The following is a 15,159-nucleotide window of genomic DNA, read 5'->3' on the forward strand; positions in this document are numbered from 1 at the left end:
ATGGACCCACTTTGCTTGCTTGCGCGTTGCGTGCTGGACGCCGAACGGGCGTTTGTCAAGATCGAGTATCGTGATACAGGCGTGGGATGCGCACGTTGTCTACACTAAAGGCGTGCTTTCTGCATATCTCGTCTCTTCACAAACACCACCCACTCGCCAGCAGAATGCCAGCCTCCCCGGTCCACTACTGGCAAGTATCGCGACTTAGTGCGATAAGCGCTTCCTCGTGATGAGGTCTCGAGGTGTTACTAACATACACCTCTCCAACCAACAGCCCTCAACTCCACAATTCAGCTTTCAAAATCCGGCCTAGATCCCTCTACAAAACTCCCGCATATCGCGCATCATATCCTACCTGCCAGCCAACCACATTGTATACATTATCCTTTGGTCCCCGGCTTGGCCTAACAATGCTGCGATCTGACGTGTGTGCTCTCCACATCTGGTCATCTACTCCACATCAGTCATCCAGTTGCAGCCTCAGATCACTTCGCCTGAGGCATTGCATGCATGCGTTGCGTAAACACGCGTCGCCTTCTCCACAGGGTAAGAGTAAGCCCGTTGGACAATGGAGAACAAAGGCTTGTTTGACGTTAACATGCGGACGATCCTACAGACAGCGTGAACCGTGTGTTCGAAACGAGCAACGGGCGATGCGCACGTTTCGGGCTCGTCAGGTAAGTTGTACTTGTTTCGAAGTGTCAGGATCACCGCACGATAGGCGAAAACGAAGGCTGGGGAAAAGAAATCCGGTCGGCCAAATACAGATATTACACAAGCATTGTGTAGGTCGCTGTCCGACGTAGATGAGCTGCAGACAGCTCGTCATCGCGATCCGCACATCAGCACTAGGAATTAAAACGTGGGGAAAGCGCGTCGATCCTTTTATGCATTTTCCATCAAGGCATACAGCTATTTACATACGCCAAACTCCATCATGGCTGCTGGCTCGTAGTTTCCATATACTAGGTTTCGTCAATCTTTCTTGTTGACATGACAACATTCACAGTATTAAACAAAAAGGCGTACGAAACGCGCGATAGTCAAAGAGGAGAAGAACCGCCTTTCTAATCGGGCCGGAACACCATACGTCATGCGAACAAGAAAAGTCTGTAAACACCCGCCTGCTAATCGTCCAAACGCCAATATGGAAAAATAACAAGACCCTCATCAGGTTCATGGTCCAAGCTCACTTCTTTTGTTGCGTGTTTGGAGCGGAGGCGACGCCAGCGCCTGGCTCCAGAGTATGGTCGTGGTTGTCACATCGGAGCACTCGTCCACCCTCTTCTTGCGTGCACACTGCACTACCAGTGACCCACTTGTCTTCGAGGATCTCGTCAAGAGTTGCGCGTTTCTTCGGATCAATTTCCAGCATTCGGCCGATGATGTGCCTGCTCTCTCTCGGTAGCAGACGGAGAAGGCGCCACGGGCCTTTGATCACTTGAGGCGGTTGCTGACCAGTCGACGATGTTGAAGCGCGATTGTCGGCCGAAGAATGCTCTGAAGTTTGGTTACGAGATGCAGGCTCTGATTGTGACCCTGACTGACGGCGATCGTCACCGGCGCTGCTCTGGAGGTCAGTGGCCGACTTCGAGGGGCCAGTAATCGATCTCGGTCCATCGTTAGGAGGCGAGACGAAGAGCTTATACGAGTTGTCGGAGACGCGTGGGGCTTTCCACGGGAATCGACGGAGCGTCATACAGCAAAACATGATAGCAAGAGACCAGATGTCGGTCGGTTGCGGATCGTATTTGGAAAGGTCGTACACTTCTGGAGCGAGGTACGGATCTGATCCAACGATACCTGGAGGGATTAGAACAAGCTTCCAAAGACGACATAGTAGACTTACCACTTGCAAGGACAATCTCGTCCTCGAAAGGATACTTGAAGACAGCAGCACTTCCGAAGTCGATAATCTTCATGATTCCGTGCTCGTTGACGACGACATTGTCTAGCTTTAGATCTCGATGTGCCAAGCCCATGCTGTGAAGGTACGTAACTCCGTTCAGGATTTGTAGGGTACAGCAAGTGACCTCTTCGCGGCTCATCTTTCCCGTCATCACTATAGCGAAAAGGTCGAAAGGTGCGTATTCCATCACAACGAAGTAAGCGCCCTTTTCGTTCACCAGATCCATGGTCTCGATGATGTTTCCGTGGTGCAGCGTCGAACCTATACAGAACTCGGCAGTCACCTTCTTGTTGTAGTCTTTTTCAGACTCGTACGAATGCCTGTTCCGGAACTGCTTTACAGCGAATGTGGTGCCGTCGCTACTTCGCTTCATGAGTCGAACAGAGCCACCAGCACCTGAACCCAGCACTTTTCCAAACTTCCCGTACTTGCTCTGGAGGCCGTGGTCGTCGGCGAAAGGTACGCTCATCGCCCCGTTTGTGATGGGTGGTGTCATGGTCCCTGACTTGTTCGACTTGATCTTTTGGCTTTTGATAGACGGCGCAGGCGACTCTTTCCGCTTCTCCTTCTCTTTGTCCTTGTCCTTCTTGTGTCCAATCTTGAAGAAGCGCTTGAGTTCAGACATGGATCCGTGGTTGTGTTTGCCTATTTGTGATTTGCTGTCCTCCACGTCAGAGTGAGCTTTCGTCTTTTTTCCAAATATGCTCGTTCTCTTGCTCTCCTCCTTGTCAGAGTCGGTTCCCCTGGAGCGTGGTAGTTGATATGTGGATGACGCTGCTGAATTACGCCCATCGCGGCCACCGTAAATGTATCGGGCTTCGAGCGAATCCAGATTCCTCGATTGCGCTGCGCGTTTGGAGCGGGCATAGGTATCGTCTCTATCTCCCTGTGGTGTAAATGGCCGGGAGCCAGATGCCGGGGTCGACGTTCCAGGCGTTCGCTCTCCACCGGATCCAGCCGGACTAGCATCCCGGGAGGCCGGGTTTGAGTCACCAGCAGGGCCCATTGTGAAGGCAGGACCGCGTCTTGGGTGCGGCTGTACCACGCCGGACAGATCTGACGAGGGTCGAGGGGATTGTGGTGCGGTTTTGGGAGAGCCAGGAACAGGCAGTGAAGATTGGCTATCGTTTGGATTTTGCACAGATGAGTCCATGGACGTTGGCGGAGCTTCATGCGGGGGTGAGACCTGGGGTGTCATCATAGCCGGATCACTCGGGCGCTTTCTGTGTCCCTCTGTGTTAGCTCTCTCTTCTCGAGACGACGTGCCTGCTGGTGTCAAGGGTGGAGAGTGCATGGCGGATGCAGGTGACCCCGGAATGGAAGAACGGTGTCCTGAGTGTGCTGAAGCTGTTCGTGAGGCTGGAGAGGGAGAAGGTGCCTTGGGAAGGTTAGCGGAGTGTTGATAGGCCATGGGCTAGTTCATGAGGCTTGCTTACTCGAGAGGGCGGAAGTGAGACAGGTTCGAAGGAGAAGTTTTCCATGCGCTTGGCCTGCATCCGTGACTTTTGGAGCGTGGACGACAGATTGCGTAGCTCTTCCTCAGCTTGAGGGCTCAATGGGCCATCGTTGGGTGCCTTGTCGGTGCCCGTGAGCTCCGCGACATCCCTCACGGCCTCTTCTGGTTCAATTTCCTGGGTGACATCGCTGAAGCGGACGGACTGCGCAGGGGGCGTCTCCGTCATGGTGGGTGATGGTTGTTGGGTGTGAGTGTGAGGTGAATGTTCTGTCATAGAGGGTCAGCTCCCCTAGCCCAGGCCATGACGAAAGACGCAGATGTCTAGGTCGGATAGCTCTAGCTTACTTGAGTGGATTCGTGATGCGCGTCGCCCAGAGCTCCGTCACAGCGCCCTTGCAGCTCGGATCTAGGGTCCAGATGGGCACGCGGAAAAGGCGGAAAAGATGACGATAGCAATGCGCGCAGTGGTGATGCCGGAGAGGGAGGAACCAGATGCAATGCTCGAGTCGTGTGCCTGACTACAAAGCATCGAGAATCGTCATCGGAGACTAGAGTAAAGAAGCCCCGCGCTAGTCGGCGATTGCGTGCAACCAATTCGCCCGTAAAACCGCGGATGTGCGGAATCTGGAAGGGGCCTGCTGCTGCTGGGGGATTGGTCCTATGTATATGCGAGAGAAGACAGCAGGTCGGCGTCGGGCGTGAACAGCGACAAGAAATTGATCTTCGGAGGGGTTGACGATACTCCATAGGTGCTACCTCGAAAGGCACAGGGCGCGCGGGTTGCCCAATTCGTTCAACATCGGGAAGCTACGGCTAAGCCTCTCCCATGCACCGCCGCCTCAACTCCCATGTCGGCAGCGTCTTTGGCATCTTCAACGAACACGCCAAAGATCCTCCCCAAGCACCGAGGTCCCTCAGACCCCGACAGCACCATCTCGTGATACCCCCGCAGCATATCAACGCCCACCAAGTGTCCCGACCGTCTGTTCTGACGTCGCCCTTGGACGTCGCTGTACCTACCTGCTCCCGGCCGTGCTCTCGTCACCCCGAAAATTTCAGATCCAGACCTGTTGAACAGAACCTTTCCAGAGTTTTTTCTGCCCTCCTCCAATCAAACCTCGTGACCGCCTTTACCTACGCACCTCTGTTATTTTTGGATAGTGCCCCGACCTGCCCTCAACATGTTCAGCTGGGCCAAGTCAACGTGAGTGCTACCCTCGCCCCCACACGTGCCTGCGCGACCGTGGCGTACACCGTGTAGTCGTAGAGGACGCGTACTTACAAATGTAGACTAGCCGCGGTTGCCGGCACCCAGGAGCCCGAATACGGCCCCGATGCCATCCAGCCCGTGGGCAAGAAGGGTGGTGAGCCCGCCTACACGGAGCTGACCAAGAAGGACCTCAAGTGGGTGACGCTCGACTACACCAACGTCGAGACCCAGACCTTCTACCTCTTCACCGATGCCGGTCACAAGGGCTTCCTGCAGGTCATCTACAACAACGTCGCGTGAGTGCCCTCTGCCTGTCTAGACGACCACAGTACTTACAGCTTGCAGCGGCCTACGAGTGACCGTGCAGTTCAACTGCAAGCTCTTTTACCCCAACAGCGAGAAGCCTTTCCTATGGGCAAGTGACCCCGTTTCAAACTACGGCTTCGACGAGGACCAGCATTCCTTCTACGCCGACGGCGTCTCAATCGAACTCTCCGAAGATGGCAACGCGTACACCATCAAGGCGGCTGTGAACGACAACAGCATGGTCAACGTCAAGTTCACCAGGACTGCTCCCGGCTTCATGGGCGGAAAGGACGGCACAACCAATTACGGCACCGATCCGAAGGCGCCGTGGGGCTTCATGCACCACCACTTCTGGCCGCGATGCAGCGTTGAGGGTACCATCATCACCAAGGAGGGAGAGGTCGACGTCAAGGGTCGCGGCATGTTGAGCCATGCTGTCCAAGGAATGAAGCCACATCACGCTGGTAAGCATCTTGTCAAGTATGCAAACGCTTCCGACTAACATACATAGCTGCGCGATGGAACTTCGTCAACTTCCAATCACCATCATACTCTGCCATCCTCATGGAGTTCACCACTCCCGCTTCTTACGCATCGACTGTAGTCCGAGTCGCCGGAATTGCAACCGATGACAAACTTCTTTTCGCCAACACCGAAGGCGACGTGAAGCACACCGAGACCAAGCAAGACGAGACCGGCTGGCCGGAGCCCACCTCGGCGAGCTACCACTGGGTGGGAAAGACCGAGGATGGCAAGGAAGTCACTGCAGACCTTTCTGGTGCTCTGGGAAAGACCATCGACCGTGTCGATGTTATGGCTGAAGTGCCAGGTTTCATCAAGACCATCGTCGCAAGCGCAGCTGGCACAAAGCCGTACATCTACCAATATGCGCCCAAGATGACCATCAAGGTCAAGGTTGGCGATGAGGTCAAAGAAGAGGAGGGTACTCTGTTTACTGAGGCGACATTCATTTCGTAGAGATGGTCTCAAGGTTGGATACAAGGACCCTACGATCACGTATACCCTAGTATTAATAATGCATCAGGGCTAGCACCTGGAACCTAATGAGTAACGTTTGCCGCGCACAGGATGCATGATGTTTAGCGACTTTGTGCAGATAAACATGGCCGCCACTGTCTATGATACTTCACCGCTAAAGTTTGACCTAATCTCACCTCGCGTTTGTTGTCGACAAGAGAAGATAGTACCCCGCTGCGATACCCCGCGTCCCTTCACCGCACCCACTCTCACCTGATAACGCGGACGCGTCTCAGCGCGTGGCGTTGCGGCCCGTGCCCAAGCCACACCAACACAGTGCTTCCGTCATCGCTCGTTCTACCTGAGCATAACACCATTAATGCAGCAGCATGGTTAACGAAAGGCCCAGGCAGTTTGGCGGTCCATCCCGCTACGCGTCAGCACCTCGGCCGCAAGCAACAGGAACAACTGTTTCTACGTCACCAGCTGCTTCCAGAGCGGCAAGACTGGGGCTCGGGCTGGGTAAGGGCGCCGGCGGTATAGGGAAAGGAAATGGGTTAGGAAAAGGCGGACTTAAGCGTCACACGTGAGCTCACAGCTCATGCCCTAGATGATGCAAGGGCTGACATGTTGAAGGAAAATTCGGAAAGACAACATATACGGTATTTCGAAGAACGATATACGGTAAGTGGCCCCGGGTCACCGTCAGCAAGAGCGTGGGCAGTCTCGTTGCAGTATGCTGTTGCGTTTGAACACCGCGAAACCCGTGCGGTTACTTTGATTGACTTGTTCACTAACTTACACCTTAGCCGGCTAGCTCGCCGTGGCGGAGTGAAGCGCATTTCGGCAACAACATATGACGATATCCGTCAAGCTCTCAAGGAGAGGCTGCACCAGGTCAGTTGATCTGTACGAGTAGCTGCATACAGACACTAACGGACTATCAGATATTGAAAGATGTATGCGCCATCTTGGACTCAAGTGGGCGCCAAACTGTCACGGTCACTGATATCGTCTTCACCCTTCGACGAGTAAGTTTATGTTCCAGAGCTTGATTGTTGCCATTAATGATTTTTATAGCTTGGTACGCCCCTCTACGGTTTCGAGCCCGCTTTCCTCAATGTTCGCTGAGTGCATATTGTCCATAAGCACACTGTGCGGTGGCAGGACAAAGGACAAGTTCTATATTCAGGAATAGGCGCTTCCCTTCCTTACTAGCGATGATACCCAAATGATAACTTGCATATCCAACAACCATGTCCGTCAATTACCACTTTTGAATAGCCTTCTTCACTGACTCCATCTGCTCGTCCCAGTTTTCTTCGTTTGCCTCTTCGTCCCAGCGTGTCTTATACCATCGGTTCAACGCCTCCAACCACTTCATGACATCCCCTCGCATCATCGCCGCCCCGCATTTATTTCTCTTCCATGCCTTTTCCACACATCCCATCGTTAGCACCATAGCATGATGGTTGAGAAACCATTTTAACACCGCCTGCTCTTGTAGACCCGGCAACCCAAAAGGATTATGGAATGGCGACTGCTCAAATGTGTAAGCCCACCTGATATCTTTTTGTGGCGATCTCGAACACCAAAGGAACCACGAAGCTAGCCGGCAGAACACAAGAAAATGGGATTTATGTAGGTCAGAGGGTACTGTGTAAATATTTCCAAAGGGCTGGCATGCTTTCCAGTGATCTTGCATGTATCCATCAATCAACCAGCCTTTGGGTGGATACGTGAAGGTATTCTTTACGCTCGGTAAGACGTTAATTTCTAAATGTCGGTTCCGGGATAACAGCAGAGCGCGATGCTGTTTTGGTAGTTCATCCAGCCATTTCATAACAGGATAGAAGTTGAGGTTCCGGACTGTAAACTTGAAGGCTGTGCTGGTGTAGTAGTCGTATGCCGCCTCTATCCTGATCGCACGGCAGATGTGGAGTAGGGGAGGTGGCCGTTGTTGTCCGTGTTTGAGGATTGCGGGCCAAGAATCAGAGATGTGATGTGTCATTGGTAAGACAAACATGTATATTAGGCTGCGTAGTTCGGATGGAAGGTCTGCTAAGAGGCATGGCTTGGAGACATCTTTGGGTTTGATAGGGTAGAGATCGCGATTGTAGATGAGCTGGTCTCTTGCCCGAGGTGTAAGAAGAGATGGTCGTTTGAGGGTTTTCTTCGGAGTCAGAGGATTTTGAGCGCGCTTTTCAGGTGTGGTGGAGATCTTTGCACTGTATGGCGAAGATTTCGTCGGTTCTGCTGTGGTATGGATAGTGCTCGATGATCTCGGGCTGGCTCTAGAGGCAGACGAGGTTGTGGCGCGAGCGTATGATGGGGTCGACATCACTGCAACGTTTTTCCGTGTAACCTTGAAAAGAGACGAAGCAGTAGTCGGATCCTGAGATATCACGTAGAAGCAGTTGCCACCTGGATGTGCCGCTTACACGCCCTGCTGCATCCAACTCTTTTCTCTACGCTATTTTGCCTTGGATTGCATCGAGCTGATTGTTGCTAAAAGTGTTATTTTGGGCGTACTCCTTCATCTCCTCAAAGCTTTGGATTTTGATGAATGATGACGCGTGATGAGGCTGAAGATGTGACGTTGGGAGAGGTGCCTGGCCACGTGAGAGCGCGAAAGTGGGGCATTTCATCCATCGCGCTTCCCGTTTGCCCACACCTCCGTCATGCATCACTCACCAGCATCACCCTAAATTATTATCCCGAATGCGCAGTTCGATTGGCAAAAATGACGGATGAAATGGAGCTTACGCCGCAGTCGCCACGTGGAATAAAGAGGAAAGGCGATGATAGTCTTCCACTTCCTGCGCCGCGCAGGATCAAGGCGCTTTCGCAAGACGTCGTTAACAAAATCGCGGCCGGAGAGATCATTGTCGCTCCAGTAAACGCGTTGAAAGAGTTGATTGAGAACGCTGTGGACGCAGGATCGACCGCATTGGAAGTTCTGGTCAAAGACGGCGGTCTCAAGTTGCTGCAGATCACCGACAATGGACACGGCATCGATGTATGTGTAGTCTCTCTCAGGATCGTCATATACTAACATTTCCTAGAAAGAGGACTTGCCAATATTGTGCGAACGTTTCACGACTTCCAAACTCAAAGCCTTCGAAGATCTGACCTCCATCGGCACGTATGGCTTTCGTGGCGAGGCGCTAGCGAGCATTAGCCACATTGCTCATCTCAAAGTCACGACGAGGACGAAAGAGTCAAGTTGTGCGTGGGAAGCTCACTTTGCCGATGGCAAGCTTTCAAGCGCGAAGCCCGGCCAGAGCGCAGAGCCCAAGCCCAAGGCCGGCCGACAGGGCACAATCATCACGGTATGTTCTTCTCAATTTGTGCCAATTGTGGTTGTAGCTCATGAAGTGTAGGTGGAAGACATGTTCTACAACGTTCCTTCACGACGCCGAGCTTTCCGCTCCGCCAGCGAAGAGTATGCAAAGATTCTCGAGCTTGTCGGAAAGTATGCTGTTCACTGCGCAGGTGTTGGTTTCTCCTGTAGGAAGGCGGGAGAAAACAGCGCAGGTGTAACAGTACCTGCTTCTGCTACTGTTAAAGACCGAATCCGGCAGATCCATGGCAGCGCTGTTGCGAACGAATTGCTATCCCTAAACGTCGAAGACGACCGCTGGGGCTTCAAGTGTAACGGTTGGGTCAGTAACGCAAACCACACGATCAAACGGACGCAGATGCTACTCTTCATCAACCACCGATCGGTAGAGTCATCGGTGATCAAAAAGAGTGTCGAACAGACTTATGCCACTTTCCTACCAAAAGGAGCACATGCATTCTTCTATCTAAGTCTCGAAATCGAGCCTCAACGAGTCGATGTGAATGTGCATCCTACCAAACGTGAGGTTCATTTTCTGAATGAAGACGAAATAATAGCTGTCATATGCGACTCGATCCGCGAAAGCTTGAGCAAGGTGGACACAAGCCGATCGTTCATGACTCAGTCGTTGCTTCCAAATCCCAAAGTCCCCTTCGCAACGCCCATGAAACAGATTATACCTTCGGTTCCTGCGACAGCTGATGCATCTGATCGCAGCGGCTCAAAGGCGCCGCAAACAGCGACCAAGAAACGAAATGATAATCACCTTGTCCGCACAGATGCCTCAGCACGCAAGATTACGTCCATGTTGCAGCCGCAGAAATCAGTCGAAGAGATTGCAATGGATGAAGAAGAAATGGAATATGAGCTCGCAGAAAAGGAACCAATAGCTTGTCGTCTCACGTCCGTCAAAGACCTTCGCGCAGAGGTTCGAGATGCCATGCACAACGAGCTTACGGATATTATCTCGACGCATACATTTGTTGGTATTGTTGACGAGCAGAAACGTATAGCAGCCATACAAGGCGGCGTCAAGCTGTTTCTGGTCGATTACGGCATGCTCTGCAACGAGTATTTCTACCAAGTTGGTCTCACGGATTTTGCCAATTACGGATCAATCCGCTTCAATCCGCCTTTATCACTACATGACCTACTCAAGGTTGCCGCAGAACAAGAGAAGACCAATGCAGGGGACGCGGCGGACGAGGTAGACTGGGATGAGGTTGTCGAGGTCGTCAAGGAGCAGTTGATCAGTAAGGCAGCGCTGCTAGGCGAATACTTCTCAATGGAGATCACCCCAGAAGGCGACCTTTGCTCTATTCCGTTGCTGATGAAGGACTACACCCCTTCTATGGCCAAACTTCCTCAATTCCTGCTACGCCTCGGACCACATGTTAACTGGAATGAGGAGAAGGGATGCTTCCAAACATTGCTGCGAGAGATTGCGTCCTTCTACGTACCTGAAAGTCTGCCTCTACCGCCATCAGCACAGAAGAGCGATGACAGCAAAGACAAGGGCACGGTTGCTGAAGAAGACATCGAGATTGCCATAAGGCGGAAGAAGCTACTGCGGGCAATCGAATACACCATATTCCCGGCCTGTAAGGCTAGACTAGTGGGCACGAAAGGGCTACTCATTGGGGGTGTGATGGAGGTCGCGAACCTAAAAGGTCTATACCGAGTATTTGAGCGATGCTGATGCGATGAAATCAATCCCCAACATGATAGCTATGCACGGGCATGAAATCCATTAATTAACGATATCCCGGACGATCAATACAAAACTAATATCAAATCTAGACACTCTTCTCGTTGCCGCGGAGCTAAGTGTTGGAGCTAGGATCTCGCGGCTGCAAACGTCACCATAACGCTTCGATCTAAAACTCGCTAACACGTCATAGATATCCGTACCATCGAGCAAACAGCCCTTAGAGGAAATAACCGTAACAACAAATAAAACCAAATGGCCGCCATGCATTCTCCAAGTGCAGCAAGCTTTTTAAGCGACGAATTGTGGTCCATCTCCCCTGGGATACTTGCGCCTCATCCTTTTACTTCGATATACCATGTCGCAACTAATTAATCGCATTCGCCTACCACGCGCATTTCGCCCTCCGGCCCAGATCAACGCAGAAGAAGGCACAAATGGACATCCAGAAACGAATCGTGGGAAAACGGCGCCCAAGGAAGCTGAGGATGGCAAAGAGAAATCGCAACAGTCTGACATGCAACCCGTGGGGTTCTGGCATCCCGATCTTCGACAAGTTCGAAATCGCGCTGTCGTAAAGTGGATCATCACGACGGCCTTCTTGATGGCATTCATTTTGGCTGTGCTATCGCTGTACTGGGCTGTGTTCTTCAAGGTCGAGAATAGGCTAAGCCATTTGCTGGTTTACGTTGTGGATATGGATGGAGCGGCGCCTTATGACAACACCGGGAACGCGCCTTTCGTTGGACCGACTATCACGCAACTTGTACAACAGCAGTTGAGCAGCGGCCAGCCGACGTTGGGATGGGGCGTCCGGCCTGGTTCAGATTTCAACAACGATCCGATACAAGTCCGACAGGCAGTCTACAATTGGGATGCCTGGGCTGCTATTATCATCAACCCCAACGCGAGCGCGCTATTGTACTCTGCTATCGCCAACGGCAACGCAAGTTACGATCCTCTGGGAGCGTGTCAGTTGATCTACCAAGATGCGAGAGATGATACCAACTGGTTTGATTTCATGTTTCCCATCATCAGTCAGTTCATGACCCAGGCACAAAGTATGGTCGGACAGCAATGGGCACAGATGGCGATGCAGCGTGCGAGCGATCCAGCAGTGCTTTCGAATATCCAAAATGCGCCCCAAGCCATCAACCCAGCGATTGGATTCTCCGAGTTCAACCTGCGGCCTTTCTATCCGTATACTGGTATCCCTGCCGTATCCATCGGACTCATTTGTAAGTTTGCCCGTACTCTCCACCCATAAATTGGCTAACCCCGTTTATAGATCTTATCATTATATCGTTCTTTAGCTTCTCCTTCTATATGCCCATTCACATGCAATACCTCAAGCCCGAGAACCACCCACCGCTCAAGTTTCCCCAGCTCATCATCTGGCGCTGGTGCGCTACGATATCCGCCTACTTTATGCTCTCCCTTGCCTACTCGTTCGTCTCGATGGCTTTTCAGATCAACTTCTGGCACACAAATTCCATTACCAGCGAAACACAAGTCACAAACATGATGGAGGGTAACCCAGTCGCTTATGGAAGTGGAACCTTTGTGGTATACTGGATGCTCAACTTCTTTGGCATGATTGCGCTGGGATTGGCGTGCGAGAATGTAGCAATGGTAGTGGGTATGCCGTGGATGGGACTGTTCTTGATCTTCTGGGTCATCTCCAACGTGTCCACTTCTTTCTACGACATTGAGATTGCCCCTGGATTTTACCGATGGGGATATGCTTGGCCTCTACATTCGAGTAAGCAATACCACTCACGACATGCCAGCGATGTCAGCTGCTAACATTTCATTGTAGTTGTCGAAGGGAGTCGGTCGATATTATTCGATTTACACTCAAGAATAGGTCTGGACTTTGGTATTCTGATCGCCTGGGGTGCAGTAAATACGCTGTTCTTCCCGCTCTGCTGTTGGTTCATGAGTAAGTTCTTGTGGCATATGAAGTCGCTTTTATATACTAATGTTAAGCAGGATGGAAAACACAGCATAATATCCATGAGTACTGGCCTCTGGACTAAACCGGATACGCCTCCCTAGTACATAGGACGTGTCCTTGCAGCTCTCTGGTTAGAGAATAAAATATTAATACTGATCCTTGAGTTATCTTTACTTTGCTGGCTGAAGTGCTTGTCCGTCTGCACACGTCTATATTGCAACATACATGAATATTTAGTAGGAAGAATATCATTGTAGTATAACGAGGGTATCTAATCTTCATGTTCATGGTCGGACCGGAAAAACTCCACGCTGTTCAAAGGTTGTATATCAGTCATAATTCATAACTCATCTCTCGCTTCATGGTTGCGTCGTCTTGATTGCAGCATCTTTCAAAGGCCCATGAACACTTTCCTCGCTCTGGCGGCCTGCAGGAATGCTCCGTAGCTCCATGTCAGGTCCTCAGCGCCCCTCATATAACCTGTCACACGATCGAACTGCTCACTCATGCTACCCTCAGCATCAACGTGCGTCTTGATGACCTCGAGAAACTGATCGCCCGTGGTGTGCAATCGCTCAATAACGGAATGAAAGAGTGCATCAGACGGGCCGAATGTGCCAACATCAACGTCAAGAGATGATGTTGCAAGGAGGGCCTCAAAGAAAGGCAGACCGGTGCCAGAGATGGTCAAATTGCCAGCAACCGAGAGGTATGATGCGGTACGGTAAAGAACCTCGGCAGCCGACGATGTGCACAGAAACCAAGGGTTACCACCGCGGTTAGAGGTGCCATATCCGTCATATACATCTTCCGGATAACGCCCAATACCGGTTCCTTCGAATGAGTTTTCTTCCACGTCATCCTGGTCCTCGTCCGATGGATTGCTGTTGATGGGGAACCGATCGCGTTGGTCACGGGCAAGGGCAAGAAGCGAAACGAGAATCTCGTCAGACCAAGGTGGGTATGCAGAGTCGCCTTCGAAATCGTCTGCAGGCAGAGCATGAAGAGAGCCAAGGAGCAATGCGCAATCCAGTCCACTCCTTTTGCTCGACAACGTCTCCACAAGGTGATTTTTCTGAGCATCCCAGAACTTGCCAAGGAAACTCTCGATGTGATCAGCCTGCTCTTTGTACCATTGCGCTGCACCCATATCTCCAAATGTTCTTGCAAGATCGCTACCTTCCTTCAAACTTCTTGCGCTGACCATTAGGTTAAAGAAGTGCAGGCCCTCGACTTCCTCCCAAAGATCGAAACTTGACTGGTTCCAGAAGTGACTGACGTATTCCAAGTCGGCTTTGATGACGCTACGCGGCGGCATCTCTGCAGTGTAGTATGGTCCGAAGAAATCCTCAGATGACTCTGAACTCCAGAGTGAGGGGTGTGAGGCATTGTATTCACGCAGATAGTGCATAAGCGTCAAGGCCCGTAGCGCTGGGCCGTCACGCTGAGGCCGTCCCCAGGAGCCAGTAAATGGTGTGCCATCGACGTGGAACTTAGGTTCACCCAATCCAGAGAGATCGTCAAATGTGCCTGAAGGGTTCGAGGTGTGCTGAATGTCGCTCGAGAGAGAAGTATATGCGCCGAGGATAGAAGACAACGCGGAACCGCGAGAAGAGGATGGGCCGTCTGCATAAACGTCTACGAGGGTGTTCATAGTTATGGCAGCATCGCGAACCCCTGTTAGATGCACGTTGGTGATTGATTGATAGCAAGCACAGGTTTGCGAAACTCACATTGGAACCAGTAATCTGGACTCTCTTGACTCGGACTCGCAATGACCGTGCCATCCGCTACACCCTTCCCTTGGACATTACTACCGCCAGGTGCGATGTTTGCCAGGAGTTTGTCTAGTGCTATACGTCCTTCCTTCTCGATCCACGCATCGAGTGAATCTTGTAACGGCTGCTGCAGTGCCTGGGTGTGACTGGCGCCAACAAAATCGCCGAGGCGAGGAACGTGTGGTATCGAGAAGGCATGGCTACGGTGGAGGAAGCCTGCGAGGAGAAGTACGTGAGGTAGCATGACTGAATAGGGCCGATGGACTAGGACACTGAAAGAAGTGTAGTGTAGTATAATTAGCAGCTCATAACTAGCGCAGGATGAAGCAGAAAGCAGAGGAAGAAGCAAAGCAAAAGACCTCGTGAAGCCTAGGGGTTAGTAGTGGATCAAAGAGGCTCAAGAGCCACCCATGGCCCCCCGGACTTTCAGGTATCCATGCTTTCAACTTCCGCGGTCATCCTTCTCATCGGCCATGGTTCTCGATCACGATGATGACGATGAGTCGCGTGCCAA

At 51.8% G+C, this 15,159-nt stretch overlaps 7 protein-coding genes across 7 annotated transcripts; 4 read left to right on the forward strand and 3 right to left on the reverse strand.

The window, feature by feature from the left end:
* Window positions 1-1,174: 1,174 nt before the first annotated feature.
* On the reverse strand, window positions 1,175-4,070 carry CC77DRAFT_1020658 (Pkinase-domain-containing protein). Its single transcript, XM_018525099.1, has 4 exons — window positions 3,711-4,070; window positions 3,346-3,632; window positions 1,850-3,287; window positions 1,175-1,803 (listed from the first exon to the last, which is right to left on the reverse strand). Exons 2-4 carry the CDS (start codon window positions 3,589-3,591, stop codon window positions 1,190-1,192), a joined length of 2,298 nt encoding a protein of 765 aa, XP_018385538.1. The 5' UTR covers window positions 3,592-3,632; window positions 3,711-4,070; the 3' UTR covers window positions 1,175-1,189.
* Window positions 4,071-4,329: 259 nt separating this feature from the next.
* Window positions 4,330-6,054, forward strand: CC77DRAFT_98067 (survival factor 1). The gene is made up of 4 exons (XM_018536065.1): window positions 4,330-4,569; window positions 4,656-4,871; window positions 4,921-5,345; window positions 5,393-6,054. Exons 1-4 carry the CDS (start codon window positions 4,547-4,549, stop codon window positions 5,857-5,859), a joined length of 1,131 nt encoding a protein of 376 aa, XP_018385539.1. The 5' UTR covers window positions 4,330-4,546; the 3' UTR covers window positions 5,860-6,054.
* On the forward strand, window positions 5,934-7,058 carry CC77DRAFT_97668 (histone-fold-containing protein). Its single transcript, XM_018535947.1, has 5 exons — window positions 5,934-6,445; window positions 6,496-6,543; window positions 6,669-6,756; window positions 6,807-6,890; window positions 6,940-7,058. The coding sequence occupies exons 1-5, from the start codon at window positions 6,249-6,251 to the stop codon at window positions 6,988-6,990; spliced, it is 468 nt and encodes a 155-aa protein (XP_018385540.1). The 5' UTR covers window positions 5,934-6,248; the 3' UTR covers window positions 6,991-7,058.
* CC77DRAFT_1020661 (hypothetical protein) lies at window positions 6,940-8,457 on the reverse strand. Its single transcript, XM_018525100.1, has one exon. It carries the CDS (start codon window positions 8,198-8,200, stop codon window positions 7,127-7,129), a length of 1,074 nt encoding a protein of 357 aa, XP_018385541.1. The 5' UTR covers window positions 8,201-8,457; the 3' UTR covers window positions 6,940-7,126.
* A 145-nt stretch (window positions 8,458-8,602) lies between these two features.
* On the forward strand, window positions 8,603-10,901 carry CC77DRAFT_935980 (DNA mismatch repair protein mutL; the record flags this gene model as incomplete). The annotated part of the gene is made up of 3 exons (XM_018534473.1): window positions 8,603-8,878; window positions 8,925-9,191; window positions 9,243-10,901. 3 exons carry the CDS (start codon window positions 8,603-8,605, stop codon window positions 10,899-10,901), a joined length of 2,202 nt encoding a protein of 733 aa, XP_018385542.1.
* A 184-nt stretch (window positions 10,902-11,085) lies between these two features.
* Window positions 11,086-13,069, forward strand: CC77DRAFT_97610 (hypothetical protein). The gene is made up of 4 exons (XM_018535931.1): window positions 11,086-12,148; window positions 12,199-12,672; window positions 12,730-12,852; window positions 12,903-13,069. Exons 1-4 carry the CDS (start codon window positions 11,269-11,271, stop codon window positions 12,947-12,949), a joined length of 1,524 nt encoding a protein of 507 aa, XP_018385543.1. The 5' UTR covers window positions 11,086-11,268; the 3' UTR covers window positions 12,950-13,069.
* Window positions 13,070-13,258: 189 nt separating this feature from the next.
* Window positions 13,259-14,889, reverse strand: CC77DRAFT_1061595 (glucoamylase I precursor; the record flags this gene model as incomplete). Its single annotated transcript, XM_018528451.1, has 2 exons — window positions 13,259-14,544; window positions 14,601-14,889. The coding sequence occupies 2 exons, from the start codon at window positions 14,887-14,889 to the stop codon at window positions 13,259-13,261; spliced, it is 1,575 nt and encodes a 524-aa protein (XP_018385544.1).
* Window positions 14,890-15,159: the final 270 nt, after the last annotated feature.

Source organism: Alternaria alternata, assembly GCF_001642055.1.
Source record: "Alternaria alternata strain SRC1lrK2f unplaced genomic scaffold CC77scaffold_11, whole genome shotgun sequence".
Lineage (NCBI taxonomy): Eukaryota > Fungi > Ascomycota > Dothideomycetes > Pleosporales > Pleosporaceae > Alternaria > Alternaria alternata.

Excerpts from the sequence above, each read along its gene's own strand:
- CC77DRAFT_1020658 (XM_018525099.1), bottom strand. The coding sequence starts at position 3,591 with ATGACGGAGACGCCCCCTGCGCAGTCCGTCCGCTTCAGCGATGTCACC. Across the intron at positions 3,288-3,345 it reads TCTCACTTCCGCCCTCTCGA|GCACCTTCTCCCTCTCCAGC; the intron begins GTAAGCAAGCCT and ends AACCTTCCCAAG. Across the intron at positions 1,804-1,849 it reads CGAGATTGTCCTTGCAAGTG|GTATCGTTGGATCAGATCCG; the intron begins GTAAGTCTACTA and ends TAATCCCTCCAG.
- CC77DRAFT_98067 (XM_018536065.1), top strand. The coding sequence starts at position 4,547 with ATGTTCAGCTGGGCCAAGTCAAC. Across the intron at positions 4,872-4,920 it reads GTCATCTACAACAACGTCGC|CGGCCTACGAGTGACCGTGC; the intron begins GTGAGTGCCCTC and ends TACAGCTTGCAG. Across the intron at positions 5,346-5,392 it reads AATGAAGCCACATCACGCTG|CTGCGCGATGGAACTTCGTC; the intron begins GTAAGCATCTTG and ends TAACATACATAG.
- CC77DRAFT_97668 (XM_018535947.1), top strand. The coding sequence starts at position 6,249 with ATGGTTAACGAAAGGCCCAGGCAGTTTGGCGGTCCATCCCGCTACGCG. Across the intron at positions 6,446-6,495 it reads GGCGGACTTAAGCGTCACAC|GAAAATTCGGAAAGACAACA; the intron begins GTGAGCTCACAG and ends GACATGTTGAAG. Across the intron at positions 6,891-6,939 it reads TCGTCTTCACCCTTCGACGA|CTTGGTACGCCCCTCTACGG; the intron begins GTAAGTTTATGT and ends TGATTTTTATAG.
- CC77DRAFT_1020661 (XM_018525100.1), bottom strand. The coding sequence starts at position 8,200 with ATGTCGACCCCATCATACGCTCGCGCCACAACCTCGTCTGCCTCTAGA.
- CC77DRAFT_97610 (XM_018535931.1), top strand. The coding sequence starts at position 11,269 with ATGTCGCAACTAATTAATCGCATTCGCCTACCACGCGCATTTCGCCCT. Across the intron at positions 12,149-12,198 it reads CGTATCCATCGGACTCATTT|ATCTTATCATTATATCGTTC; the intron begins GTAAGTTTGCCC and ends CCCCGTTTATAG. Across the intron at positions 12,853-12,902 it reads GCTCTGCTGTTGGTTCATGA|GATGGAAAACACAGCATAAT; the intron begins GTAAGTTCTTGT and ends AATGTTAAGCAG.